This window comes from Strix uralensis, chromosome 22 (genome assembly GCF_047716275.1).
Source record: "Strix uralensis isolate ZFMK-TIS-50842 chromosome 22, bStrUra1, whole genome shotgun sequence".
Lineage (NCBI taxonomy): Eukaryota > Metazoa > Chordata > Aves > Strigiformes > Strigidae > Strix > Strix uralensis.
In genome coordinates, this window is record NC_133993.1 from 3,323,170 (window position 1) to 3,344,016 (window position 20,847).

At 51.6% G+C, this 20,847-nt stretch overlaps 1 protein-coding gene across 30 annotated transcripts in view; it reads left to right on the forward strand.

Annotated features, from left to right (window-relative positions):
* The first annotated feature begins 65 nt into the window (after positions 1-65).
* The window catches only part of LOC141953550 (hydrocephalus-inducing protein homolog), a 176,786-nt gene continuing 156,004 nt past the window's right edge, over positions 66-20,847 (forward strand). For 16 of the 30 annotated variants that reach the window (XM_074892204.1, XM_074892179.1, XM_074892198.1 and 13 more), the window contains exons 1-12: positions 66-327; positions 503-639; positions 1,446-1,796; positions 2,540-2,600; positions 4,039-4,140; positions 4,955-5,002; positions 5,827-6,004; positions 7,230-7,322; positions 7,544-7,599; positions 13,646-13,777; positions 14,924-15,049; positions 16,718-16,837. In XM_074892204.1, the coding sequence (XP_074748305.1) occupies positions 7,307-7,322; positions 7,544-7,599; positions 13,646-13,777; positions 14,924-15,049; positions 16,718-16,837 (450 nt within the window). In that variant the 5' untranslated portion in view covers positions 66-327; positions 503-639; positions 1,446-1,796; ... (3 more) ...; positions 5,827-6,004; positions 7,230-7,306. Of the gene's footprint in view, positions 328-502; positions 640-1,445; positions 1,797-2,539; positions 2,601-4,038; positions 4,141-4,954; positions 5,003-5,826; positions 6,005-6,587; positions 6,757-7,229; positions 7,323-7,543; positions 7,600-8,365; positions 8,978-13,645; positions 13,778-14,923; positions 15,050-16,717; positions 16,838-19,952; positions 20,563-20,847 lie in introns of those variants that run through there. The other 14 variants (XM_074892194.1, XM_074892195.1, XM_074892193.1 and 11 more) reach the window with 14 other exon arrangements.

Consider the following 20,847-nt stretch of genomic DNA (forward strand, 5'->3'; position numbering starts at 1 on the left):
AGGCCCCCGCTAGAGGTGCCCTTCCCAGCGCCTGACCCGCGCGTGCCGGCGGGCACAGGGACGCCCTGGGCACGGCAGGACCCCGCCCGGAAGCCGCGGCTCTGAGCAGAGCCCGGCGCCGGAGCCAGCCGCGGGGCAGGGCTGTGCAGCCGCGCTTCCTCTCACAAATAAACCCTTTTTCTGCCCAATTCAGCCCGTGAGGCTGCGTGCGGGGTGAGTTCCTGGTGTTGGGCCCTGCAGCTGCGATCCGCGCCGCGCGGAAACACCCTTCGGAGAGTACAAGGGAAAGTGTGTGTAACGCTGCTGGCACAGGGCACAGGCAATAAGGTCTCTTTGTTTCTTTATTTCGGGCGGTGGGGGGTGGTACGGGGGGAGGGCTCTGGGGGAGGGGTTTGAGGCGTTGCGGCGTGCGTTGGGGTTTTTGCGGGGTTTTCAAGGGGGGTTGGGTGTTTTTTTCCAGCCAATACTTGTCCGGCGTGTCACAGCACTCATCTTCCCGCAGGGCAGTCAGTGGCAGTTCACCGCCATGAAGCTCTTCCTTAAGCGATTCAGACTTTGCACCTGGCGACAGGATTTGTACCGCCCGGCGCTGCGTTCAGAGCGGGGCTGCCAGGGCCGTGGTGGAGCGAGGGCGTTTGGGTGAGCGGCTGCGAAGGAATTTTGCAGCAGGGAGCGGGGCCAGGGAAGGGATCTGACCCCTGGGCTCGGCCCTGGTGAGGCCGCCCCTCGATGAGTGGGTTCGGTTTTGGGCCCCTCACTCCAAAAAGGCCGTTGAATGACTCGAGCGTGTCCAGAGAAGGGCAACGGAGCTGGTGCAGGGTCTGGAGCACAGGTCTGATGGGGAGCGGCTGAGGGAACTGGGGGGGTTTAGTGTGGAGAAGAGGAGGCTGAGGGGAGACCTCATGGCCCTCTGCAACTCCCTGACAGGAGGGTGCAGAGAGGGGGGATGAGTCTCTTGAGCCAAGGAACCAGAGCCAGGCCAAGAGGGAATGGCCTCAAGCTGCGCCAGGGCAGGGTCAGACTGGCTCTTAGGAAGGATTTCTTTGCAGAAGGGGTTGTTGGGCATTGGAATGGGCTGCCCAGGGCAGGGGGGGAGTCCCCATCCCTGGAGGGGTTGAAGAGTCGGGTTGACCCAGCGCTGAGGGAGCTGGTGGAGTTGGGAACGGTCAGGGTGAGGTTCATGGCTGGACTGGAGGAGCTTCGAGGGCTTTTCAAGCTGAGATGATTCTGTGATTCTATGAATTCCATGGGGTTTCAGGTGGGAAGGGGTCTCTGGAGGTCATCGAGTCCACCCCCCCTGCTCCAGCAGAGCCAGTTGTGCAGGACCATGTCCAGTTGGATTTTGAGTAACTCCAAGGCTGGAGACTCCACAACCTCTCTGTGCAGCCTGTGCCAGTGTTTGACCCACCCTCGCAGTAAAAAAAAGTGTGTTTTCTTGTGTGCAGGTGGGGTTTTATGTGTTTCATTTGTGCCCGTTGCCTCTTGCCCTGTTGGTGGGCGCTGCTGGGGAGTGCCTGGCTCCCTCGGCCTCCTTCCATCCCATCGGGTGTTTGTGCACATTGCCAAGATCCCCCTGAGCCTTCAGCAGGCTGCACAGCCCCAGCTCGCTCAGCCTCGTGCTCCGTCCCCTTCGTGGCCCATCCCTGGACCCTCTCCAGTCTGTCCCCGCCTCTCTTGTCCTGGGGATCCCAGCGCTGGACACAGCACTCGGGGGCGGCCTCACCAGCGCCGAGCGATTCCCCAGGAAGGCCGGGGAAGATGCATTCTGCCAGCACTGACAAAAGGGCCTATCCAAGGTAAAAAGCAATAAAATTCCTCCTCTCGAGAAATGCAGTTAAGTATATATACTAATGGAAAGGAGTAACAGGTTTAAATATACCAGATGTGAAATAAATGTGATGCTGTAAGTCATTCTCAAGGAGAAGGTGCCTGCTTTCACTTGAATCGTCCTAATTGAACATTTAGTCGCTTAAGAAGCGTAGCAGTGAGAGAGGCCACGCTCTCTGAAGCTGATAATCTGTTCCTACTGGATAGTATCTAACTCCTGAAAAGCGACACAGCGCAGCCTTGGTGCTGCAGAGCTGGGAGGGCTGTTCGGGGGCTGCGGGCTGTGGCACACTGCAGGCACTGGGCAGTTTGCCTGAAATACAATTGAAATGATGCGACAAGCAAAGGGAGTAAAAGCAACCCCACCTCTCTGCTTATAAAGAGATTTTTAATAGGATGCATCAATGACGGTCAGAAATAACACTTTGATCATCTAATTTTACAGTGAAAAACCATTGTGCTGTCAGGTTCTCATTTCTTGCCCTTTCCAGCATTGTTGTAACTGAAAATAAGGCCATTTCCTCCAGGTTCTTTGCTGTGGGATCAGTCAAAATGAAAACACATTTAAAACTGAGTGATCATACTTGTTTTTTCCCACGCTGATAAAAACACGTGTCTGTGTTTCTCAAGAGTTGTACTTCCCATTCATCCCTAAAGAAGTCATCTTGCTTAAAGCACAAGAAAACAAGGATTTTCTTCATGTGTGTTACAGGTTCCTTTGAGGCCCAGAGATAAATGCACTGAATGACAATTCCAGTCTTTGCTGCATTCAGGTGAGTGAGATGGTTTTGTCCCTCAAAAGAAGCCCTGTGAAAACGAGAACTAGTTTTTGTTTATACTGACTCCTGAGTGTGTGTAAAATATGGATAATGTGGGCACCGTTTGAGAAGAATAACCCCAGTCTGTGGTGTACTTTATGAGACTGTATGTTCTGGAAAGGTCCAGAAGGAAAGATGTAGTCGCTTTCAATTGTTTAACAGAAACAAGTTTCTAGAGGCCACAAAACCACAGTGTTCGCATATTTCTCTTAGCAAGTGGTGACCTAGAGACAGTGTGCTGCAACGTGGGATTCCTGAGGGAGCGGCATCGATTTCCCTGAGATTCCCTAATTTGCTATCCACCCAAACTCCGGTGATAACACAGTGGAGGCAAATCCGTATCATTCTGAACAACGCGGAAACACCTCAAGTCCCATTCTGTGTTACGTGCTAGATGCCATCGCAGGCAATAAAAACTAATAATTTTGTTCCCATTTTGGTCGTATAGATTTTACAGAGAAGTTTTTTACCTCTTCTCCCACCAAAAGCCAAAGATTTAAGAGCAAGCGAGTGGGGCAAGACAACAGCCAATGACTTTGGAATTCAGAAATGTTTAGAAATCAGCGAGTTTGTTAGTCAGAAGGAGTGAAGGGAGGGAATGGGCGGGGAGTACAGAAGTAGTGCTTAACTGTGTACCCAATGAAAAGATTTTATTTTCCCTTTTTGGAAGGAAAAGGGGTTTTTCCCACACCTTTCTAATTGCCTTGAGAAATGCACTACAATCCTCTTCCCTGAGAGCACAGAGCACTGCAGCAGCACCAGCCGTGCTGGATACATTTCTCTGAGCCTTATATTTGGCAACACGATCATGAGCTGCGATCACCCTTTGAACCTGAGCAGTTCCCTCATAAATCTGCAAAGAAAATTGCAATGATGTGAGGTGGGCATTTAAAAAGTATGCTGACAGATCTTTCCACACTCGTCAGCCTTCCTAGCACTAATGCAGTGGGGGTTGGGATGTGCAGAAAGACAGAGAAAACTGAACAAATTCCAGCGTGACGTGAGTGACTGCAGTGGGCTGAACGCAGGGAGCCACATGCAGGGTGCTGAGGGACAGCCTGGTTCTCTCGGATGCTCTTGTCAAAAGGCAGCAAGGTTCTCATGAACTGAACAGGCATTCTGGGTGAAGGAGGATGGGGAAATGCCTGATCCGGGGAAGGAAACACATAATTGGGTTTTACAAAGTAGGTTTTGAAACCGCGGGTGGAGGGGAGGAGGTGACCTGTGCTAAAAGTGTTGCATTTTATTTGAGTAGCCTTTCCAGGCCGTCGCAAATGTTCCCTTTCATCCATTTATTCCCACCGCTCCTTCTTAACTAGTACTTTCTTCAGTACAGTATTTCTTTTTTAGTTTATTTTGGTTTTTAACCACGTATTCTTGCATCTTTCTCTAGAAACATTCTGCACCTTCCCTCTGTTCTCTCTGGCTTGCTGGCAGCCCTGTGGGAGATACACACCAGAGCACGTGTGTAGGTCAAATGCCACCTGCTCCCCAGGTACAGTGCAACGGGATTCGGGGGCAGCACAGTTTTGGGGTTTCAGTGTTTCACCTCCTCCCAGTTCTGCCAAAACTTGCTTTGGCAGATTGCTCCGCTGCAGGCAAATTCCCTTTCTCTGTAGTCACAACATAGGGATAATCTTCCCAAGAACCTTACAAAACTTCTACAAAATGCAGACGCTGTAACCTCTGGTCCCATTCGTTTTTTGGTTCAGAGGAAATGGTTCATTCTCAGAGTGAATTCTCTGCCTGCTGCTGCTTCCCCCATATTTAAATTATTTGCTGATGAAGACAGCCATGAAACTCGAGTGTAAAGACGTCAGACCCCACAACCTCCTTCAGTAACCACGAGAAAGGGTTTGGTCTATCAGCCAATGGGAGCAGTTTCAAGCCTGTCCTGGTTTCACCAGGATAGGGTTAAGTTTCGCCAGCAGTGGGGGGGGAGCTCTAGCCGGGTTATCGGATACCATGCGGACGGACCGGACGGACGTCACATCCTGGCGGGAGAGCGCAGGGCTCGTGGTTTTGTACATCTGGTCCTCTCACTGCTGTATTGGTAGATATTTTGCTCTGTTCATTGCTATCACTATTATTGTTATTGTTGTTGTTTGTTGTGTTGCTGTTGCACTGTTGTATTAAACCTTTCCTTATCTCAGTCTTGGGGCTTTGTATTTCACTCCCTTTGTGGGGGAGGGGCAGCGGCCGCGTGGTCTCAGACCCCGGCAGGGACTAAACCATCACAAAGCCTCACTGACAGTTACAGAAGGGAAGTTTTCCAAATGTGAGAAACTAACTTGGAGTTTCTGTCATAGCAGCCTGGATTTGGAGCTGGACAGAAACCCAGCGCAGAGCGTGGGCAGGTAAGAATGTTACCAGTGAACACAGCAGCAGAACTGTGTCATGCTGAGAAATATCAAATACATGGAAGAAAAGAAGAGGCAGAAAACAAAGTTTCTATACGTGAAACAAATGGCCCAAAGCATAAACCGTCTGGATTTGGGCAGCAGTAGAGGGAAGCGTAATCAGGAGACACGGATGAAAGGATTGTAAAGGCAAAAGCCTTTCCTGCGTTCGTTTAGTTCTAGATCTGATTAATTTGAGCAACTTTTTTTAAAAAAAAGCCTACCTAGCCATGCCTTTGTGATGGCTCAGTGTAATGGAAAATCTAAATAACTGGGATCCTGTAAAATCCGTCTCAGCTTTCAAATAAACTTCCAACCCTCCCACCCTCTTTCTCTGGACAAGCAGAGAACCTGCCAGGAAAAAAGCCTGGTCTTAATTCAATTCCTCACTTGCAGGAGTGCGATTCGGAGTAAGAACCTTCAGATCCCAAGCCAGTAGTTTTCTGTCCTTAGAGAAAAATTCTTGGCTAGTGAGAATAGTTTTAATTTTCAAGTTGGCTGTAAGAGAAATTTCAGCTCCCTGGAATCTGAAGGATACCCGCTGTTAGAACTGACAGCACAGATCACGGTCCACGTGCCTTTCCTGATGTCGTCTCCTTTGATGTGTTTTATCTAGTCATTGTTAATGTTGGGAAGAGGGGAAGAGATAAAGATTACTGGTTTTGCCCTTGGGAGGCAGGGAAGGAGGATGCAGCTGGAGCTGAGACAGCACAGTCTAATCTAAACCTTCCCTGCAGCAACCTGAGGTTATTTCCTCTGGTCCTTCCTCTCCTTTGCTTCAGATCACAGACCTGGATGTTGGTGCTTGAAAGTGCCTCGCAGGAGAGGTACTGGACCTGCTGGGGCTTTGGATGACCGATTTACTGTGAAGTCAGGAGCCAGTGAGACCCGTCCTGCTGCAAATGGAGCTGTCAAGTGATGCCAGAAGCTGCAAATGCCAACCAAGCTGTGGTGGACCAGGTAAAGCACATGAGGGTTTTTTTTCTTGGCCTAGAGAAGTTGGAGGGAAGGACCACTTGTGGCATTTAGCATGGTCCTTGGAGCTGACCATGGGAGGATCTTGCTGAGCTGTGGGTGCTCAGGTATTGCCATGGTTTTAAATGTGTGAGGTGCCCAGTAATAGAGAGCTGCCATGTGCTTGGGCTCTGAAGGAGGCTCTGTGCCCTCCTTGGGTGGAGGGGTGGGGGGCCTGGTGCTCCCCAGCCTATGGTGTCCCGTGGCACTGGGTGGGATGGAGAATGCCATGGCAGGACTCTGCCAGCTGAGGAGAAGAGCTGGGTGTGGAGGAGGAGAGGCTGACCCCTGCTCTGCGTCTGTGACTGTGAAAGGCCACTAAGCCCTGCTCCTGCAGTGTGCTGGTACTGCAGCATGTTTCTGCCCTCAGTATGGTGAGGACTTAGGTAGTTTTAACTGTCAGAGGAAACACAAGGCCAGGAGAGTTGGGATTAAGGTAGAGTGAGCCCCAGAACAACTGTTGAAGCATCCTGTAACTGTGTAGGTGATCAGTGCCCTTGACAACTGTCCACTTTCTTGTTTAGGCTGAGATGCCTAAGGGCAGTACCCTTAGGCATCAGCTGGGTCAGGCCTGAACCTCCATCCAGAATCGACCCGTCTTCCTGTGGCATTGTCTGCTGGCAGTCACAGCCTCACAGTTACTGCCTTGCTAACCTCCATGTCAGAGATTCCCCTTGAGCTGTGATTAACTTCTTGAGGCTTGTAAATTTTCTTCTGCATTTACACAAAGACAGCTGGCTGGATTGAATGGTTTCATAGTATTACAGAAAAAGAAAACCTAGGAGGCATTACATTTGTTGGGGCCAAGAGCTTTGCTTTGTTTCAAAAAGCAGTAGGGAAAAAACAGTTTACTCTTTTTGGATTTCATGGTTGCACCGCTAATGTCAGGGTGTCCAAAATGTAGGCATTTGAGATACTGTCTTGATTTAGAAAAGGAGTAGAGAAGCAGCTTAGGGCTTGGAAGTGAGATGTAAAATAAACAGAAAGTGAGGAAAAAAATTGATTCTGAACATGGGAATAAAAGGGAATACAGCAAACCCAGGGCTGTGCTTTGATGTGTGTGCTACCAAAAGAATTAATATTCTCCCTTGCAATGTGGGATTGTGTTGCTCAGAGGAAGTCAGGGGAAACATGGCTAAAAGGAGCCAACTTTATTTCCCTTCTTTCTCAGAAGAAAACAAGTATGAACCCTGCTTGGATTAGAGAGGATTATGGGCTGCCCATTTGGGAATTCACAACTGGGACTTCATGACGATGCAGCTGGGTAAGTGATGTCACTGCAGTTATTTGGTAGGAAACCTTTTGATAGCATCTAAAACGGTTTGAGTGTCGCAGTCAGTCCTGTCTTTGAGCGCTGGAGTTCTTCCTTCATGGGTTAAAACAGGGGAAGGGAATGCTCCCATGGATGGTGTAAGGTGTCTGTGCCAGCACTGCCCTCCTCTCCCTGGGGCCTCACTGCAGCCCTTGTTTTTGCCTTTGCTGCAGCTCTGTGTCCTCTGCAAGACACCAGCTGTGCCCAGTTACTCTGTGGGTTCGATCTGGTGAGTGCAGCACTGATGCCAGGGAAGATGTTTCTGATGTGCCTGTGTCACCCCCCAGGGGCTCTGGTCCTGGTGTGCAGAAGCTGGGCAGTGCCTGTGCTGGGGCTTTGTCTCGGAGCCTGCAGCAGGGCTCCGGGGGGATGCAGGCTGATGGTGCTCTGTGTCCTTCTGGCACTGCAGCAAGAGAGAGGTTAATAATGCCACACGCCTGCTGCTGCCCTTGGCTGTACGCTCGTGTGTTTCTGCAGGAGGATGAGAGCTGTCAGCAGCATTTCCCAGGGGATGGGGGAAGGATTTTCAGCCCTGTAGAGCGGCTCCCTGCATGAACCAACAGTTCCCTTGCCTCTGAAGAGAGCAGGGCCAGCAGCCTGCTTCGGTCAGACCCTGCTAGGATGGAGGAGGGTGGCTTGTCTGAAGTGCTGAGGGGGCTGGCTTGCTTCTGTGCTGGGCGGTGTGTCAGTGTGATCCCCTCTCCACGCCCTGGGCTGCTCCACATGTGTTCTCTTGGAGTCAGAAATGCAGGCAGCAGGGAGCAAGCTTTGCTCCCGGAGAGAGGACGTGCCGGCCTGTCTCCCTTTTTTCCCTGGGGCTGCGGCTGTGAGTGCACCCAGGCTGTGGGTGAAACGTGGAGGGGACGGGGACTGCCTGCCTCGCCGCCGCTGGCCTTGCCCGCCTTGGTTTGCACAGGGCCTTTGGGCTGTTTTGGCCTGAAATCTGTTTTGCGCGGTGTGTACATGAGGGCTTAGCTTCTTCTTGCTCTGTCTAGAAAACGCTGTGGAGGCTGAGGATGAAAAGTGCAGCAGGTGGCCTAGCTGGGAGGGACTGCAAAGCCAACTCCCCCTCCCTGTCCTTTCCCTGCATTTGAACTCCGTAGGTGATTTTCTGAGCAGCAGTTCCTGCGTACATCCAGGGAAAGGAGTGGTGGGCTTGGCAGTGTGTAAGGAACTGTGTTGGACTTTTGTCTCAACATTGCTGTAGCACCACCACCATTTCCTGGCCCCAGCACCCCGTTGCCATGGAGGAGTACGCCCTGAAGGAGACGAAGGGTCCCAGACAAAACCACAGCATCCGCCCGAAGCTAAATCTGGATGCGGGAGATGCGCCAGCCAGCATGACCAGCGCCTGGGCATCTGCGCATGGGGGACCATGAGACCAGGAGCCCCACGATCGGGGTGAGACGTGCAGGCTGGCACGAAATGGGTGGACTCCTTGGAAAAGATCAAGGGGACTGGGACAATAAAAGGACTGTGTACTCCTCCCGGGGGGCTCCCCTCTTCAACACCTGCTATTTGGGGCCAGGACCTCAGCGGAGCTTGGAACACCACCACCTGCACCGAGTCCGAGCCACTGGAACATCGCTGGATCCCTGGTGGTGGTGGTAATTAGCTGCATACCTACCGTCTTTCTTGCTTAGGGTTTCTGACTTTCCCCTTCTTTTCCTCTCTGTCCTATCGCTATTACAAATTGTTATAGCATATAAAGTTCACAAGGTTATACAGCATCTGACCTCGTTTGCGTCTTAATCTCGCTCTTGGGATCGTTTAAGAACCCGCCCCGATATTGGATCGGGACACAGTGCTAGGTCTACAGCTGCACTCAATGATCTTAAAGGTCTTTTCCAACCTAAATGATTCTTTGAAATGTGGTCCAGATGTCAGAAAAAGTGTAAATAAAAAGGGAGTTGCAAAGGTGTCAAGCCAGGATAGCAGAGATCGGATGCTGGGAAGGGGAAAATGGTGCTGTAAGGACTTAAGGCAGGAGCCACAGCAGTAAATGATAGTATGTGGAGCTGGGGACTCTCCAGCAGACCCTTGGAAGGGACCCTTGGAAGGGGCCCTTGGTCCATCTCAGTGTCAGCAGACAGCTGAAGTTCATTAAATAACAGGAAGGTGTAACACTGGGCTCCTATTCATTCTCTCAGCTATGGTAGAGCTTTTGCAATAAATTGCAGGATGACAGTACAAAGTGATAAAATAGAGAGGGACTGGAATATAAAGGTGACTGGTGAGGCTTCCTGGGTAGTGAGATTTGATTTAGAAAGCACTCAGCCACTTAGCAGTGGGCTGGAGGGGCAAGAGATTTGTCCTGGAAATTCTCCTGCTTTCCTGGATCCCTTGAGATGCCATTTATATGGTAATTACAGCTAAGCAGGGGATTTCTAGGCAAGAAATGTGACCTTTCTACTTAGCCCTGAACAGGGCAAGATGATGTAACTGAACAAAATTGTTCAACAGCATCCTGAGTCTCACTAGTAACAGATCTCCTCTATTCCTCTTCCAGCAAAGTGTAATAGGAAGGCAAATTAACCAACTAATCCAGAGGGAGATGGTTGATTTTTGCGTAAGGAAGAAGACAGAGGATTGATTGTGCGTACTGAAGCAAGATTCAGACACCAGCCTGTGATCCCACAAGAGCCGCTGGGTGCAGTGTATTGTAGGGCAGAGTGTGCCCATCTATCCCCAGCCTTTAAGTTTGGAGGGCGATCAGTTGGTATCCGACAGCTCTGAGTCTGGTGCTGCTGCTCGGCCACGAGTGACGTGGGGTCCCTTGAAACAAGACCTCTGGCACGGGGCACAGTGACAGCCACAGGATCTGTACAGGCGTGGGGCTGTGCCTCTACGTGGAACTTGCCTTTTTGTTCTTCATGTCCTTTAAGCACTTTGCTGTTTATTCTTAATTTCCCGTCCCTGTCAGCACAGTCTCATCAGAGCTGTTCAGTTTTCTTTCACCGAGGGAAGCTGTTGGACACATGCACAAAGGGATTTGGGTGCCTTAGGGCCGTATCGAAGTGCTCACATCAGCTTCTTCCTCAGCACAGCTTTTGCCAAGCTCCCGGGCCCTGAAGGCCTTTAATCCCAGCTCTTGCTGCAGCATGGCCTTGTGTCCATAGGACAGGGCTGTGCTCTGGGGTTTCTTGCAAGAACAAAAGGAACTGGCCACCTTGTCCTTTCCTGGACCTGTAAAGGGCCCAGTACCTCGGGCATGTACAATGCTGCAGCTGTTTTGGGAGTGAAGGAGTGAAGTTACTGCCTTGATTGCAGGGTGTGTGTAAAACTCGGGGGGAAGGGAATGTTAGTCTTTGCATAGATGAGTGGAACAGAAGGAAGCAGGAGGGAATATGATCTGTGATTTTACCCAATGTCAGGATGTAAAAAAAAATTTTAGAGTAGAGCTGTGTTTGAGAGCGCTGGACTTTCAAGTCCCAGAAAATAAGTGGGCAAATCCATCTGTTCCTTGGTCCAGTTAGGCAGAAAGGGAGGGAAAATTATTGGTAGTCCAGAGTTAGTGCTTAGTAAATGTTGTACATGTTTATCTTTGATTTTTGTTGGTTTGCAAAGCAGGAAAGTGTTCTGATTTTGCTAACACTCGGAGCAGCAGCGATCCCTGGATTTGAGGCTGTTCATAATATTCTGAGCACTTGGTAAGGTCAGGCACAAAGTCACGTCGGGTCAGCTGCTCTCGTGAAGTGAAGCAGTTAAGTGACGTTTACCTTCCTTCTGTTCCCACCAAAAAAATGTAAAGGGTAATAAAGGACAGTTTGGATATTAATAGCGATTTAGTTCATAATCCCAGTAAATGGGGCTCCAAAAGTAATGGAAGCGGGGGGAAGGTGAGAAGTGCCAGCAGGCCCTGGTGTGTGTTTGTGGCTCGATCGTGGCTTGTTTTCTGCTGTGCTCTGGCCAGCCAGCCAAGCCGTCTGGTTTTCCTGGTTGCAGAAGCATCTCTGGCCTTGGAATGAACACGAGGGATTTGAGCCAAGCTCAGCAAGGCCTGACCTCCCCTTAGCCCCGTGCCAGCCCCTGCACAAGGGCACTGGGCAGAGGCGCTGGGGTGTGATGCATCTGCTGAGCGGAGCCCAGGGGGTGGAGCTGCTGGGTGAGGGCGTGGGGGGAGCCGGGGTTCAGTCAGGAGTTAGTGCTGTGCCTGTCGGGCTGCGCTTGGCAGGGTTAATTTGTGACAGGGTGTCCCAGAGAGGGACAGGGGTGGTTGTGTTGTTTGTGCATCGGTGTGGGCCTGTGCCAGAGCCCTGCCGCGGGCGGGCTGGGAGGTGTGAGGTAGCAGCAAAGCAGCTGAGCTGGTGGAACTGGGATCCAGGTTAGGACCAAGCGTGGGGAGCAGGAAGCAGCTCGACCCTTTGGAGGGGGTGCTGGCACTGCTGTGGGTTGTGTGTGAGTAGCTTTGGAGGCTCTGTTGCCCCCCGGGGTGTTCCCCGGTGGCGTGTGGCTCTCTCCACAGCAGAGTTAATTAACCCTACACTGCCCGCCGGCTCGCGTTGTTCGAGCCGGGAGAAGCCCTTTGGGTTCTGCCGGGACTGTCTGTAGCCGCTGCCCCGTGCCGGGGTAACGCACCCGGGGCTGCGGCTGTGCTGGAGCCGGGCGGGTGTGCTGGAGGCGGTTTCAGGGCTGCTTGCTGTGCTCACTGGGGGCTTTGGGCACTGAGCATCCCTGTCCCCTCTGCCCGCGTGTCCCGGAGCTGCCCCCCCCCCCCCCCCCCCCCCCCCCCGCGTCCCCGCTGTTGCCATGGCAGTGTTGGGGCCGGCCGGGACGCCCAGTTGCCCTGGCAACGGGAGCAACAGCCCGTCTGGCAGCGGGGATCCTCCCGTGAGTGTGTCCCCACGGCCCCGCGGAGTGGGCGAGGTGGGGGATGCTGGGGGGTGGTGGCTGCGTCCCCTCCCCGGCTGAAAGCCGGAGGGCGGCTCTGGGTGCCGGTGCTGCCGGGCGGCTCAGCCGCGGGCGGGGGGTGCTTGGGAGCGGGGCGGAGCAGGGACCGGGGCTGCGGGGGAGCTCGGGGGGGGGGTGGGGGGGTGGTGTGACACCCCCTGCCCCACGCCGCGGAGCTGGGGACATCCCTTGTGCGAGAGGGGGGTGCCCGGGGCAGGGGGCCCTCGGTCCTGCCCAACCTCTGCTGGCCGCGGGCTGCGCTCGCCCACCTGCGGGATCTGTGTCCCTGCACGGCAGCCGCTGGAATGGGGAGGGTCTGAGGGGGGAGGTTACCCCCGGAGCACAGGGCGGGGGGGCTCTTGTGCTGGGCGAGAGGCACCTGGAGGCTGCAGCACTTTCCGTGTCGGGGGCTGGGAGCTGGAGCCCCTCCTCCCCCCCAGAGAGCCGGGCAGGGAGCAAGCTTTGCTCCCGGAGAGAGGACGTGCCGGCCTGTCTCCCTTTTTTCCCTGGGGCTGCGGCTGTGAGTGCACCCGGGCTGTGGGTGAAACGTGGAGGGGACGGGGACTGCCTGCCTCGCCGCCGCTGGCCTTGCCCGCCTTGGTTTGCACAGGGCCTTTGGGCTGTTTTGGCCTGAAATCTGTTTTGCGCGGTGTGTACATGAGGGCTTAGCTTCTTCTTGCTCTGTCTAGAAAACGCTGTGGAGGCTGAGGATGAAAAGTGCAGCAGGTGGCCTAGCTGGGAGGGACTGCAAAGCCAACTCCCCCTCCCTGTCCTTTCCCTGCATTTGAACTCCGTAGGTGATTTTCTGAGCAGCAGTTCCTGCGTACATCCAGGGAAAGGAGTGGTGGGCTTGGCAGTGCTAGGTCTACAGCTGCACTCGATGATCTTAAAGGTCTTTTCCAACCTAAATGATTCTTTGAAATGTGGTCCAGATGTCAGAAAAAGTGTAAATAAAAAGGGAGTTGCAAAGGTGTCAAGCCAGGATAGCAGAGATCGGATGCTGGGAAGGGGAAAATGGTACTGTAAGGACTTAAGGCAGGAGCCACAGCAGTAAATGATAGTATGTGGAGCTGGGGAATCTCCATTGGTCCTTGGTGCATCTCACTGTCAGCTGACAGATGAAGTTCATTAAAAGACATAGTTGTGGCTCGTGGGACTGCACCCACAGCAAAAAGCTGTTTTGGCTCAGCGAATGTTTTTATGGAGTTTTACTTCTATGAATCTTAACTCTGCCACTTAAATATGTTGTAGTCATGAAACAGTGTGGGGCGGCCTTATGTTGTCTGCTTAGGAAGGATGCCACAGCCTGGAGACACAGGTGTATCCTTTGGGTGTGCCATGAATGGGATTCTGGATTTTCAAAGTCTCATTATTACCCCTTCCAGGTTTGCCTAGTCATGGCCACTGGCAAGATTCATCGGTCCATGGGGTCCTCCAAAATGGCTGATGGACTCCAGAGTAAGGTGACAGTACGTGTTAATCCAAAGCTGGTCAGAGAGGCAGAGCAGCGTGTGCCTGTAAGTACCTGCTGGGGGCCGGGTAGGAGCTGGGTTAAGGCTGGCAGCTGCCCCTGTCCCTCCTCTGCCTTCCCCTCCTGTTGTCAGGGTGCTGTGGAGCCAGGCACCACCTCCCCACCTCTTTGCTGCCGTGCTTCTGTTGGAGGGGGCTGTCGTGGTGCAGTGTCACTTCAGGGAAAGTCCAGGGTCTTGCCTGAATGTGCCAGTGGAGCCGAGATAAAGGAGTGTACTGGGCATTGCACGGGAACAGCTGAAGCACAAGCATGTGCTTCCTTCCGTCCTCTTTGCTGTGTGGGCAGTAACATCTTCTGTCCCGTGGGCATACCTGCCAGTGCTGGCCCTGGCCACACCGCTGGGCAGCTGGGCATGTGGTGGGCTGCTCAAACCACCTGGAGTCTTGACAGGACACGGCTGTCCCAGATAGAATAGCTTCCAAAAGAGTTGTTTCATGGTATCTCGTGTCCTGTGTGGAGCACAGATGCTGCCCTGCAAACAGCAGTGGATTCAGGGCGATTCCTCCTTCCCACCCACAACTGTCCCCTTTGCTGGCTGGAGCTCCCTTCACTGGAGGTGACCCAGTGCTGAGGCTCTGTCAAGGAGACATCTCTGTATCCTTCTGTGGAGGGGTCTGTGAGGCCAGAACAGAGAGAAAACAAGTGCTAATGGAAGAGAAATAATGAAAACTTGGACCCATTCCTCTCCACCTCAGTCTTGGCACAACGCTGCTTTTCTGCTTTCCTCTGACTCACCCAGCAGTGCCATCTCCACCTGCGTGTTGGTTGTGAGCACTGTGCAAGGGTGGAGTTAGGGGATCTCTGATAACTCCTCCCCGCTCTCTTCAAAGGTCTCTGGCTCAATCCAGCAAAACTCAAGAGGGAACAAATACCCAAAGAGCAGAAATCCCCCAACATGTCGCATCACCTCATGAAGGAGAAGCTAATGGGACAGAGCCACTTGCTTAGAGCATGTGTATTCCGCTCTATATCATTAATTTACTGATGTTAAATATTTCAGTAGGTAATTCACGGGACTTCCAGGACTATCTAGTGGCTGTGATCACAAATTATTCATCAGTGGCACTTGAATGAGAAAAACCTCTCTGCAGAAAGGTATTTCTGTAGCTCTTGGTGGTGTTTTGCATTTCAGCTGACTCCCTCTGCCTTCCTGAAGGAGATGTCTCTTACCACCAAGCAGAGGCTGGCCAGCACCCGGGAGATGAGGCGGCCCCGGATTACCCAGCTTCTAGACATGGGTGAAACCTCCCATCACAAGGTAGCCTTTTCCTGCCCTTTTCCTTGCTGCTTGATGTGACATTTGAAGAGGGCGTGTGTTTGTGACAGGCGTGCCTCCGGCTCATCTGAATACCTCAGTGACTAGGGCCTGTTGTCGTTTCAAACTGCTGGTGGTGGTGGAGTTCCTTCTGCTGGGAAAGGTAGAACGTTTTTCCCTGGTGAGAGGTTGGAAGTCCTGATCTGCGCTAAGTCAATATAAATAACCTCTGCTGAAGTTGGTGGGTTTTGCTGGAGTTTAGCTACCTCTGCCAAAGCACGATACTGGGGGAAGGCTGGGGCAGGCTGCAAGGGCTCGAGCTTGCCATTTTCCATCCTGCTGGTGAAATAGCCACCTCGTGCTTTGGTGTAGTCACTGTCAAATGCTTGGGGTCATGGGACTCCCTCAACGGTGGCAGCATTGCCCCTTGAAGGCTGAGGGCCTATAGAAATTACTCAAGATTTAACAAAACCAAGTGCATTAACGATTTGGGTTGGAACAATGTGTGGGACCTTTACAGGGTGTTAGATTTTGCAGGCTGCCAGATATACAGGGGAATGGCCCTGGGCAGAGGGGAGTGGAAGTGCGTTCTCTGGATCAGTGGTTACTTAGATGTATGTTTAAGCTGCTTTTCTCACAGGACTGCTCACCACAGCACACAGTCCAAACGGGTGGATCGCTGAGGTAGGCTGTTGAGTGGAAAATTGCCAGCAAGAGACCTGTAACCAATTGGTTAAGGATTGCCCTAGGCAGCACAGGAGGCTGGGAACGCATCAGATGAGCGCACACATAACTGGCAGCGTGCTGCAGGCACGAGCTGCCGTGTGAGCGTGGCTCCTGTGGAGCAGCAGGAGGCCTGCCTGGGTCTTTTGAGTGGGAACAGTGCAGCTGGGAGAGGGGAGACAAAGCAGGGAGGAATTTTCTCAAGTATTGCCTCTGCTCTGTGAACATTTGCTGTTTGTGTATAGTTTCAGACATGCTTCTGCAGTGGTATTAAATGAAATGGCAATAATGGAATACAATAAAGCATCTATTTAAAGCCTGTGGAAAAAGGAGATACCAAGTCCAGTCTTACTGAAGTTGCCCAGTAATGCTGAGGAAAGAACTAAACCTTACCACTATCCAGCATTCACCTCCTTTGTCTTTTTCCCAACTACTGTGTTACCTTCTTTTTAGCCTTACCTCCTCTGGTAGTGTTGTCTTCTAACTGGTTTCTAGGCTCTCTATCAAAAAAGATATTTAGGGATGTGTGGGACTCGGTCTCTCTGTCTCAGAGTAAAGATCATCCCAAAATTGTTTCCCATGGAGTCTCATGTAAATTCTTGGGTTTCACTTGCTCCATGAGTGCTCGTGGCTCTTCCAGGAAGTGCTCTGGAGCTGTGTGACCACGTCAGCACAGGGCTCTGCTGGCAGTAAGCGCTGCCTTGCATTCTGGAGAAGGAAACCTGGAGGAACACCCGCCAAAAGAGCTTCTTAGCTTGAGCCTGCTCAGTGTGGTCCAGAAACTTTTGATCAGCTCAGAACACAGGTGGGGGGCTGTTTGCCTAGCATGAGCCGCGCGGATGTACTCACCAAGAGACTGTACTCCACTGGAGATCGGTGTAGGATTCTTTCATGAATCTTTCTCCCAGCAGCTGACCCTCCTCTCACCGCTCTGTCTTGCCTCTCCAGTTCTCAGCAGTTGACCTGGAACAGAGTGTGTTTCAGCCTTTTCCTTCAGAGGTGGTATTTCAGAACTACGTCCCCTTTGAGGTCTACGAAGTGCCACTGATTCTGAGGAACACTGACAAGGTAAGTGCTGGGATGCGGAGGTTTAACACTGTGCTCGAAGAGGAGAGCAGTGTAATTCCTGTGGTTTACAGCATAACAAATTATCTGCTGCAGCACAACACACCCAGAATAAAATGTCTCACCACCTTTATTCTGCAGGATGGTGGAAATCTTCCCATGCTGGGGATTCTCCCCCTGATTTTGGCCACGCATTGGTGGTATCTAACACAAAGGAGCTTTTCTAGTCAGCGTCCTTCCCCTTGAAAGCCCTGGATTGATGGGAACGTTGAGGGTTGTACAGTTCTTACCTGCTCTCCTGCTTTACCTCGAGTGTGCACCATGTGCTGGTGGCTCCCTGGTTAATCTCGGTTTCTGGCAGGACACCTCTGCCTCTCACAGCCTGTTTAGCTGCCTCTGTGCAGCTCGCTGTCAAAGCCCAGGGCTTGAGCCTTCATGCTGGAGGAGGTTATGGTTAGTGGCATTAGCACTCCAGGAGGGGTGTTTTGAAGCAGCAGGGGAAACAGACTGATTTAGCAGAAGCAGTGGGAGGCCTTTAGGTGCCACTTCAGGCTCCTGCTAAGCTTAATGCAGTTCTGCTCAGGTTTTTCTAAGCAACGGGCTCTCTGCTTTCCCTTTGGAGAACCACAGCACATCCAGAGTAATGTTCTCTTGAAGGTCTCCACCTTTACTTGAAAAAATTGTGATCATTTTGAGATTTCCCAGGAAAGTTGAGAAGGGAAAAGTTGAAAAATGTCAGCAATGTTGTTGCACTGTAAAGAGGAAAATTGAGACCTTTTGAATTTCGGCAGGGGAAACGTTTGCTTGAATGAGGCATGTGCCAAGAGCAGCTGGTGGGAAAAGACAGGAGGGAAGAAAGGAGCTGAGTGGGAAAGTGCTCTGGGAGAGAACATTGTACACGCAAGGGTTTCTGTTGACACGTAAGAGTAAGTGTTCTGGAAGCAGAGAAAGTTCAGAAAAAGGTGTAATTAAAGATACTGTTCTGTAATGAAGAGTAAGATGTATACGTGAGAGGGGGGCAGGATGGGCAGATGGAAGTGTCCGTGAGAGCACGTGAATTAACCCCCCCTCCAAATCTACCAGTCTTGTTGGAAAACAAACAAGTGGACAAAAAAAGCTGTTGCAGGTGGGGGAACAGCAAGAGAAGTCAAAGTATATTCTGAGATAACAGGTTTTGACAGGGACATGGTTGAAAATGGAAGACCCTTTGGCAAAGACAGTTGCAGGGTGGTCCCTCAGTTATTCCTGGAGAGTCCTGCGCCATTCCTGGCCTGGCGTTTAGCTTGGGAATACTGGAAAGAGCAGCGTGGGTGCCCCTGTCCAAGGGATACCATTCACGGGGTCCACACTGATTCTGGGCACTCTTTGCTGTAGGTATCCGTTTCCTGATTAAAATGTGCCTCAGTTCTCTTTTTCCTATGGCTCTGCTTTGTTCCCATTAAGGCTTTTGGCTTCAGCTGCTCCGTTATCCAGGCGGCACTTCAAAATATTTGTGGTTGCCAAGTACCAGCCAACAGGCAAACAGTCAATTTGCTCTATTCATGCTTCCTCAAGTGGAAAAGAACATCTGCATCAACATTTCTGCTATTCCCAGTAAAAAATAATAAACTTGTACAGCTGCACCTTGTGATTTGTATGCCCTGTAAAGGGGAGGCAATGTGTGAGCTGTTGATTTTTTCCAAAAGGAGTTAGTTTTGAAGCTAGTAAGACCTCAGCCATTGGACAGCTCTGGTGTAAAAGTAAGATCAGCTTTAAGGAAAATCCTTGGCATATTTAAGTAAGCAAAAATAGAGATGATAATCCCAAGAGACGTGGTTATAGTCTAATTTTTTGGCTTTTGGTGATGTCCAGCAACACTGTACTCTGTCTCAAAGTTTTCTCACCAGTTTCACAGATTCCTCCAAATCACACTGACCTATACTGCATGGTAGCCTGAGGTTGTCTGCTCCGTAAAAATCCAGCTGACAGCAAAGTATATGTTCCAGATAGAGGCTCTGTAATCATTCAAATACAGAAGTGCTTTGCTGTATAGTTACTGCTCTCCCCTGTGTGTTGTAAAATTGCTTTTCTGTCTTCAGGCTGCTCCTCACCACCCTCAGCGATGTTCTGGGTGGCTTTTGCTGAAGGTCTTAGCTCATCTCCCAAGGGACTTGGTGACCAAAATGTTTGTCTGCATTGTGAAATTGGCTCCTGGAACTTGCTGTCCCAGGGCACTGCTGGGACCAAAGGGCATTTGGAGACTTCAGGACTGCCTTGGCCAGGGGTTATCAGGCTCGAGCGGGTGGTGAAGAATGAACCTCCGTTCTTCCCCAAGCCTCACGTAGGTTTGTTGTTTATCAGCGTAGCTGCCTGTCAGTCAAAATTGCCTGTTTTAGACTTTCTGAGATGAGATTTGGTGCTCAGGGGTTGATATCAGTGTGCTAGAAAACACCTATTTGCTGTCTCTGTGCTTGTGGTATCCCAGAGGGCAGAAACTTGCAGCAAGGTGCCTGCCTGGACTCCTGGGTGTGGGGAGGAATGCCCAGAAATCTGCCTTGCCTGCACTGGCAGCTGCCTGGCTACAGACACCAGACAGCAAGAGCCTCCAGAGAGCCAAGAGTGGCTTTTAATAATGAAACCACACTGTGAGTCAGTGCTGGTCATGCATCTCAAGGCAGAAACTGCCTCTGAAGGCCATAATTGATAGGCCCAGCCTGGGGGGTTGTCTGGCTTTCCATCATTTTGGCAAATTGACCGCTCTCATCTTCTGCATCAGCCTTTCCTTGTAGTGTGGTGGGCTTCTCCCTTGCTTCTCTACAGCCCCCTTTAAATTCCCTTAGCCATCTCCTTGTTTCTTGTCTCTTTGTCTTCCTATGTTCCTCCTTTTGCTGTGTCTGTGGTCTCCTCCTCTTGCTGCTCTGCCTGCATGACTGTAGCACTGCAGCTTGACTGCCCCACTCAAACCCAGTATGTTAGAAGTGAATTTCTTCCTCCCCCCAGTATAACAGGTACTGTTTTGCCTTCAGGTATTTCATCCCCCTCCAGAGTCATGACTGCTTGGGGGTGTGCAGGCAGAAGCCCGCAGGTTCTTTGGACTGGTTGATATGTGGATGACTTGATTCAGGTATTATCTCAGGCACTGCTGGTGTCTCACCTGCTCGGTGATTCCTTCACAGCAGGGTGTTGCCCTACTGCCTCTGGCCTAGGGCTGTTTTGCCCTGGCAGGATGGATTCCATCCTGGTGTATTAGGTGCATGTACCTCTGTAAGGAACTGAAGGAACTGATGCCTCAAACATTCATCGACAGAGAAAACCTCCAGGACAAGCTGTGGCCTTTGTGATTACTCTAAGGAACGTCACCCGAGGGAGCGGGAGTGTATGGAAGGCTGCACCCCCGCTCCCTTGCAGTTGTATTGACAAACTCCTTATGTGGGCCTCAAAGGGGGGAAACTGAGTGAAACCAAAAGTTCCCCCTCCAGCACAAAGACTGCTAATCACTGGCTGCACTGGGTAAGCCCAGTACTGTGTGGCTCTATTGTGTAAGCCAGGCACCATGCTTGCCTTGCTAATGACTTGGTGCCTTCACCATTGAAGAGGCAACAAGGCCTGACAAGAGGTGAGCATTTCTGCCCCAGAAGCAGAAGTACGCTGACCAGCTGATAAGATGAACTGAAAAGGCGACAGAAACTTTGCTGTGTGTGCACTCACCACCCAGGATGGTCGGACCTGAGACAGCGCTGGATCCAGGGGTGCTGATCCGGATTGCTTTGACTCTTCCCTTTCCCTTTCCCTTTCCCTTTCCCTTTCCCTTTCCCTTTCCCTTTCCCTTTCCCTTTCCCTTTCCCTTTCCCTTTCCCTTTCCCTTTCCCTTTCCCTTTCCCTTTCCCTTTCCCTTTCCCTTTCCCTTTCCCTTTCCCTTTCCCTTTCCCTTTCCCTTTCCCTTTCCCTTTCCCTTTCCCTTTCCCTTTCCCTTTCCCTTTCCCTTTCCCTTTCCCTTTCCCTTTCCCTTTCCCTTTCCCTTTCCCTTTCCCTTC